General features: G+C 35.7%; 1 protein-coding gene across 1 annotated transcript; it reads right to left on the minus strand.

Moving 5' to 3' along the window:
• Window positions 1-254: 254 nt before the first annotated feature.
• Window positions 255-7,100, minus strand: LOC116736374 (23 kDa integral membrane protein-like). The gene is made up of 9 exons (XM_032588795.1): window positions 6,854-7,100; window positions 3,258-3,314; window positions 2,736-2,855; window positions 2,542-2,616; window positions 2,006-2,089; window positions 1,821-1,922; window positions 1,109-1,141; window positions 924-1,007; window positions 255-509 (listed from the first exon to the last, which is right to left on the minus strand). The coding sequence occupies exons 1-9, from the start codon at window positions 6,911-6,913 to the stop codon at window positions 435-437; spliced, it is 690 nt and encodes a 229-aa protein (XP_032444686.1). The 5' UTR covers window positions 6,914-7,100; the 3' UTR covers window positions 255-434.
• Between the last annotated feature and the right edge of the window lie 1,136 nt (window positions 7,101-8,236).

The following is an 8,236-nucleotide window of genomic DNA, read 5'->3' on the forward strand; positions in this document are numbered from 1 at the left end:
AATACTAGCTGACACGCTATTGGCTGTAAAAGTCTATTGGCAGCCAATCCGAGATTACCTTCCATTTTCCTTTGTGCTGATTGGCTGAATCCCCAAACAAAGGAAAATGGTGGATGTTTCTGCAGTAGCGCTAAGATGGTTTCCACCATGCATTAATGCATTTAAAAGGTACAAACTATTAAAATAGGCAGATTATGATTATATTTCAGTAAAAGATTTAATCCACAGCAAAGCCAAAACCTCTGACAAGAATATATCATTTAAAACTTTATTTTCGTTGGTTATTTGCAGATTTCTTACTAGTTTCCCACCGTTAGTTTACGGTGGGATTCTATTTACATTTTACCAATTTACAATTTATATGGACCAGTCAGTTGATGATGTCTTCATTTTTTCTTGAAAAGACAAAAAGAACGTATGACTTTCAAAGTTCCTCATGTGAAAGAGCGGCCAGAGTCGGATTTTTTGATTTGATAGATCAGGAGGAAGCCGAGCGCCACAAGCAGAATCTGTAAAAACAAGAAAACTGTTAAAGATCAAAAACAAGAGGAAAAAAAGCAAAAATCTGCCCTTAATTCCTGTTATGTACCTCTGCTTTGAGTTTTCTGATCTTTAACTGGTGCAATGAACATATAGGGGCAGCCTTCAGCCAATAAAATAACAATAATAGATTCTGGGATGATTCTTGTTATGTCAGAGCTAATTTAGTGTTTATTACATTATTAATCATTATTATTAAAGGACACCTTCTAAGAGCCTCTGTACAAAGCAAAACAAGGTCATTTTCTACCAAAGAAATACCAGTTTATCCGTGGAATTGATGACTACAACGCTGCTTGAAACGATGGGTACATTGTATTTGCAACGTCTGAAACAAAGGCTGGAAACCCCTGATGGTAAAAGAGATCAGAGTTCAAACTTACTTCGATGCAAACAAATCCGTAGAAAAGCGCCATGGCAAAAGTGGGAGGCAGTCTAAATACCATTAACAAAACGTCTTTGCAGGACTGTGGAAGAAAAGACAGAAACATTAAATATTTTCAAAACCATGACAGAATGGGAATGATGACTGAATTCAGAACAATTTGCAAATAAGCTGATTAAATACCTGAGAAAAGATCTTATCTGGACCCTCAGTTCCCTGTTGGGACAAAGATCAAACTTTAGAACTAAATGTGATTTATGGGTGTATTGTTAAAAAAATGAATTAAAAAAATTGTTTTTATTCAGTCTTATATTATGGCACATTGTAGTTTAAAAAAATTGAGTTAATGTTCGCCAAGAAATTTTGAGGTTAAACTCAGAAAATTTCCAGAAAAAACAAGAAATATTTTGAATTTCAAAAGTTTAAAATTTGGTAGAAAAATAGTCAGAATCTTTAGATTAATCTCAGAAATTGTCTAGGAAAAAACTTGAAAATTTCTGAGTTTCAGAAGTTGAACATTTCCCAGAAATCAGAAATCTTTAGATTAATCTCAGAAATTTTCCAGAAAAACAAGTTAACTTCTGCATTTAAAAGTCAAACAAATTGCTTAAAAACTCAAAAATGTTGACAATAATTTCAAAAATGTTCCAGAAAAAATTTTTTTGTTTATGTTTCAAATGTTGAAACATAAACAAACCTTTCTAGTTGTTAGATTTCTGTATCTTCCTGCTCTGACGTTTGGACCTTAAATTAAAGGTTTTAATTCACTGTGTTTATATTTAGACCTTATATAAACACAGTGAAAGTTTGATTCAGAACAATATTTCTATATATCTTTTATGCTTCCCATTGGAAATGCTTGAATTACATTGTGACATGTTTGCATGTAACCAACCTGAGGTTTGGGTTTACATTTCGAGTCAGACTCAGTGCATTTGCAGGACTCTGGGATTTTCGTGCCCCAGTCTTCTGCACGAAACGCTCCGCAGCATTTGCCCTGCAACCACAGGCGACTTTAAGTACGTGATCCATCTCAAAACTGCGTAAAAACTGTTAGCTTATCTTGGTAAAAAGCCTTACGTTTCTTTGAATAGCTTCAGACTGGGTCCCGTTAATTAAGAAATTCATAATTTCTCTATCAGAGTTGTTGAAATTATCCGTTAACTGCAAAGTCAGAAAAACTGCATTAATAGAATCTTAGACTAGAGAAGAACAGATTAGAATGAGCACAAAAGTTACAACAAACAAGATGTCCGGTAATTTAAGTTCCCAACAGATTCCTGTCGGTCCGTTCATCACAAAACTTTACTTTTCAATGTTAGATGGACCAAAGTTGGTAAAGGTCTCCACAACCAAAACTTCTGCTGGGATTGTATCGTTAAAACACACTCTAGTGACTGAAACGAGAAAACTACGGAAACCAAATTCTCTCAAAATGTAATTTAGGTTGCATGTGAGAATATAAAAGATGCTTTATGTGTCCAGTCAGAATTCTGAGATTAAATGATGACTTGAGAACTTAAATTCTGAGATTAAAGTCAGAAATCTTACATAAAAGTACAGATAAAAGAGGACAAAATACTGCAGAGAAACACAACATTAGTCAGATACATTACCACTTTTCTATAGATAGTGAATGAAATCCCCATAAACAGATAGATGATCATCATGACTATCGTCAAACCTACGAACTGTAAATGAAACCAAACAGTAAATCAGACTTTGTACTGATGGAAACAAAAAAGTTTAACATTTTTGTGAGAATTTTGGAAGTGGTAAACTTTTTTTTTTTTTTTTTTTTTTTGCGTACGATCTTCAGGGCGATGTTGTTCTCTGCGATGGCGGCGTAGATTCCCAGGACGGCGACGAAGAGGATGACGAGGGCAAACACCCACATCTTTAGCGGGTTGAGGTCATTGAATCCAGAAACCTGAAACAACAACAGAGACACCGGATTACAGCTGAGTCCCAGTCACACGCAGCCACTGGCGCAAAAATGCGCTAAATGTTACGCATAGGGGCGGCGCTAAATCAAATAATCCATACATTATATTTTTAAGTGCAGGCAAATCGAGTTCAAGAAGCAGCATAAAAACACATGAATATATTGTAACATTAAAAATTTTATGGCAGAAACATAATTTCTAGTTCATCAGCTGATTTTGCTTTCAAAACGCGCTACGTGTCTGAATAAACATCACACAGTTTCTGGCTACACAATAATTTATTCAGCGCCATTCGTAGATAATTTAACGCCCTGTGTGTGCAGAAACTGTCTGCTTCACTTCTTCCATCTAACCTGATGCTTAATAGCAACGCTGTTCGTGTTTACCTGGTAGGTGTTGGTACCGGATATCACGGATACGTGTATCATCACAAATCCAATGACCTGCGAGCAGAAAGTTAAATACTGCGTGTCAGTTTAACAAGTTACATAAAATGAAAACGATAGAGCCTCATTTGAATAGTTAAATTAGGGGTTGGGAGTAAAATAAGACTTTAAAAGTGGATTGCAAAGACTTTTTAAAGGGAGTTTACGCAGATGCATCGTGGAAGGCGTAATTGCAACAAAAAGACACTAGAGGGAGACAAAGAGTTGAGAAAAGTTCTGCTTCCATTTACATTAAAATAAAACTAAATCTAAAAATCTAAAGTTATTAGATTTTTGTCAGATTTTAGATTTTACCTGCTTTTTTCACCTGTTAACCCAGAAAAATAGTTTATTACCAGGATTTAAAAGGCAGAACAGAAAACACAGAAAACACAGAAAACACTGTTCTTTATTAAGAACAAACCTGCGCAGGGGAGAGAAAGTTGTACAGCCAGAGGCTGTTAAATAAACTCTGCCAGGCAGCAGCAGAGCATCAATTTTATACACATCTTAGACCCCCAGGTGGCGCAAAAACAATTCCAGGAAGTCAACCAAAAATAATGTTTCTTGGAACAAGGTCATCAGGTGGAAGGTTAAGGTCAAGCAGAAAATAAGACAGAACATAATGACATTGTTCAAACCGCAGCTCCACATATACTCAGAGTAGATAACAGACGTGTGGTTTCTAATAATCGCCTTGCTTGCGTCACACCCTGAGAGTCCAACAGTTTAATCAGAGCAGGTGTGAATATTATTTTATCTTTATCAGCAGTCAGGTGTTTATACAGAAATGAGGCTGTTGGAGGGAACCGAGCCGCTCTCACAGACAGAATGACAATTTCCCCAAACGGAGCTAAAGCTGCAGCTCTGAGCTGCTGCTCAACTTCCAGAAACACACATGATAAATGAAAGAAGAAAATTAAAGAAAGAAAGAAATGCATGAATAATTATTTCATTTGACAATTTCACACTTTTTTTGTTCTTGAAATAACTCAAAATAATTATTCTTAAAGTGAAAAGAAATAGCTATAAAACAGACAACAAAAAATCTCAAAAATAGGAAGAGATTTCAACTGAAAGGAAAAAGACGAAAATTCAAAATAAGGAATAAGAAAATAATAAAGGATTATACGGTAAATGATTATGATGATAAAATAAGAATATATGGTTGTAAATAAAAAATATATGTTGAAACAATAAATTAAAAAAGTAAACGTCTTCACATCACATGTGGCAAAAAGGAAAGAGGGAATAATAATCAAAAACTTCAATCATTGACCTTCATCGTTTAGATGCTTTAAATCAATAAAATCACAAATGTTATTAGAAGTCAGCTGTTTCTGGGGGGATAGGCCCCTAATAAATGTGGCTAAATAAAGTAGGAAATAAGCAAATAATGAAAAAGTGAAAACAAAATGAAAACACTTCAAAACTTTTAAAAAGAAAATCAAGAATGGTTTACACAAAATCGTACTTCTTCACTTGCTGGTCACTTCTTAGCACAGATGGCATTTTAAACCTTGAGTCAAGAGTATTGGGATCAATCAAGATTACCTCAGTGGTTGATTCTTCTTCCAGATCACACATCAGCATGATGGGAAACAAAAGTCTGAACTAACATTTGCTGAACTTTAGGTTTGTTATGTGCTCCGGCACATTGTATTTATTTCTGTCTATTTTTTTTTCACTTGGATTATTTTGTATAGAAGTTAGTTGTATGATTTTTGTTGTTGTTGTTTAATATACTTTGGAGTTTTCATAATTCTTTCTTGTAATTGGTCCGTTAATTTGTGACGCTGTTGGACAGCCTATAAATAGGCTGGGTTGCGCCAGGTAAGGGCGACGCCCACTCCCAACCAACACCCAGGATGCGTTCTGACGCAGTGCGCACGTCTCCAGCCTGCCACACGGTAGTTTTTGTTAGCTGTTTGTTTGGTTGATGTTTTTTTGTTGTAATTTTTGACCTGGTGGGACCGGTTGTCCTGTTTTCGATTTTTCTTTAACAGTAGTTTCTTTTTTCGTGTAGTCCGGTACTAGCAGGGGCTTCGACGGCCCTGTATAGGGTTGGCCCCCTGCTGTACCATTTTGTTCTTTTTGACCGGCTCATCAGGTCCAACTTTCTGTTTATACTTTGGGATTTTTGTGTTCTTTCTTTTTGGGACACGGGGAACCGAGGATTTAATTCTCTTTTTTCTTCACAGAAAAATCAAAAGAAGCCCATCTTAAAGAAAAGCTCGAGAGAATTGAAAATAAAAATTACTTTTGAATCCTCATTTTTGTCTTCGTGTCCTCAAGTATGTTGTGCCCTTTGTGGACGTAACAAGGTTTTTCAAACACAGACATCATGAATTTAGTACAGAGAGACTGAATACATGGGAAACATCAGATCGGTCCACAGATTGCCGGGAACAAAACAACCAAGTTCACAACGATGACAGAAATGATCACAATTTTCCAACGTCCGAAAAAGTTTTCAAACCGTTTCAGAATCCAGTCATCAGTTCCAGAGTTTCCTTGCATCTCGTTTCTGAGATTTTTCAGTCCATTCGGTGTCCGTTCAACATGCTGTCCAGGTCCTACGTTGTCGGGAATTGTGACGCAACAGGAGCTTCCAAACATGCTGCAAACTTTAGCCAGCAACATGTCCAAGGCTATTCAGTTCTGCAAAGCCATGATTGAGGTTGCTTGTAACTGAGAAGATAATCCCTCAACAGCATCTACAGTGAAGTTAGTGAGTCTCAGGATGTTAAAATGAATGTAATTAATTCTAGCAATGTTCTTATGTATCACTATCTGTATCATCATCAGTAAGACCCAACCATCCCATTCAAGTGCTAATTTGTATTCTGAGGGTTCGCCAAGTGGAACACCAATATAATTGGGATTGTTAGTCGGATCAGTGAACCGAGATGTTGAACGTTTTCATATTAAGTTAGTAACCGCGGATACAGACTTAACAGGCTTATGATTTAGTTCTCCCAGCAGGAAAACTGAGACAGCCAGACGGACCAGCGCACAGGTCCCACACCATTTGGGTGGTAAGACAACAAACCGTTTATTTTTACACAACCAATATACAGTAAGTCAACTTCAAGAAACACACATGATAAATGAAAGAACAAAATTAAAGAAAGAAATAACAGTATGAATAATTATTTCATTTGACACACCTCATTGCAAAACGAGAGCTGAAACATTTTATGAAAAGTTTTTTATTCTAATCGAATACATAATAATTTTACCAGTTACTCTTGTGAGACAAAATTAACTGTGAACGGCTACAAAAATCTGTTGCCTATTGAACAATTCAGGAATGAAATAAATTAAACAAAAAACAGAGATTTAAAAAGAACATTTCCTTTTTTGTTTAATTTTCAAAGAAAGAGTCGTGTGTAATCTGTAAAATGTGATATCTCACCAATCTGTGGAAACCAATGAAGATCCTAACAAATAAACATTTTTCCTACAACTGCACTAATATGCTGGCAAAGTAACTACTTGGTTTGCATATTTATAAAGCTGCCAGAGAATCAGAAATTATAAATAGTTGCACTCACCACGAAAAACACATTGAGGAGGATAAAAGCTATCTTGAGGCAGGAGTTTGCTTTCCCCATCTTTGCTCTGGATGCTGCAGGTCAGGGTTCTGGACGGTTCTGGAAGGTTCTGGAAGGTTCTGGAAGGTTCTGCCAACAAATATATGGGCGGGCGGCACAAAATGACATCACATCCTGAGTAGTTCACTGGAAAGCATATGCATTTTTTAGAGAAAATTACTGGCAGGAAAGAGAGGTTGAGTGCAGCTCAACTGCAGGTTGAGCAACACTGGAGGAAAATGGTCTAACAGAAATCCATAAAAGGTCAAAGAAATCAACAAGAGGCAAAGAGAACAAGAAAATCACGAAGGATGATGATTGTTTATCTTGGACAGATTGAGAAGAGTTTTCTCCAGTGGGTTTCAGTTCGTCTGCTGTGGTTGGCTCAGGTCTGAAGGGGCCCCACTGGCGAAAGTCAGGATGGGAAAAATGAGCTCAGAGCTCCTTAGAAAAGTTTTAAGATTTAAGCATCTGCAGCCAAAACTGCAGGGAGTTCTGGATGATTTCCGTTCACATCGAAAACATTCAGCTTTCTCCAGCCGCTGCAGTAAGACAGAGTAACTCTCTGAAATAACAAAACACATTTAAATTACATCTGGGTGAATAACCAGAAACCAGCAGCAGAAAGAGTCACTGCTTTGGAGGATTCACTGTTTGTAAAGCAAACAGTGAATCCTTTTCTTTTCTTTAGTCAGAATTATGATATTAATGAGGATTTAAAAACTTTAACTCTGCAGCTAAAGCAAGAATTCGGACTTCAGAGTCTGAATTTTTTCCTCACAATTTAGTCAGAGTTTTGAGATTAAAGTCAGAATTATATTAGATGATCAGATCTGAACTTTAATTCTGAGAGCAAAGTAAAAATTTTAATACCCAGATTAAAGTCCAAATTCTGAGATTAAAATCAGAATTATGTATTTAACTTACTGGCAAATAGTAAAAATAAAATCCTCATGTTTAAAGTCAGAATTCTGAAATTAAGTAAAAATGTTTAGATTAAAGTCATAAATCCAAGAATAATGTCGAATTCAGGGTGCTGACATTAAATGGTGACTTCTAAACTTAAATTATAAAAGTAAATTCAGAATTTAAAGTAAAAATATAAAATGAAAATCAGAACTTTAAGCTTAAATTCAGTGTTTTAAAAATAAAAATTCAGAATTTTGAGATTATGACAAGATTCCAAGATCAAAGTGGAAAATTTTAAGTTTTTAACGTCGACAGAAACTAGGTATAAATATAGCTGCATGGAGTTTTTCTCTCTTTTCTGCAGTTTTGTGTTTAGTTTTTGCTTTATATGTTAAACTCCTTTTGCTGCTGAAAGATGCACAAGATTTAAAAAAT

Source organism: Xiphophorus hellerii, chromosome 17 (assembly GCF_003331165.1).
Source record: "Xiphophorus hellerii strain 12219 chromosome 17, Xiphophorus_hellerii-4.1, whole genome shotgun sequence".
In the NCBI taxonomy this organism is placed as follows: domain Eukaryota; kingdom Metazoa; phylum Chordata; class Actinopteri; order Cyprinodontiformes; family Poeciliidae; genus Xiphophorus; species Xiphophorus hellerii.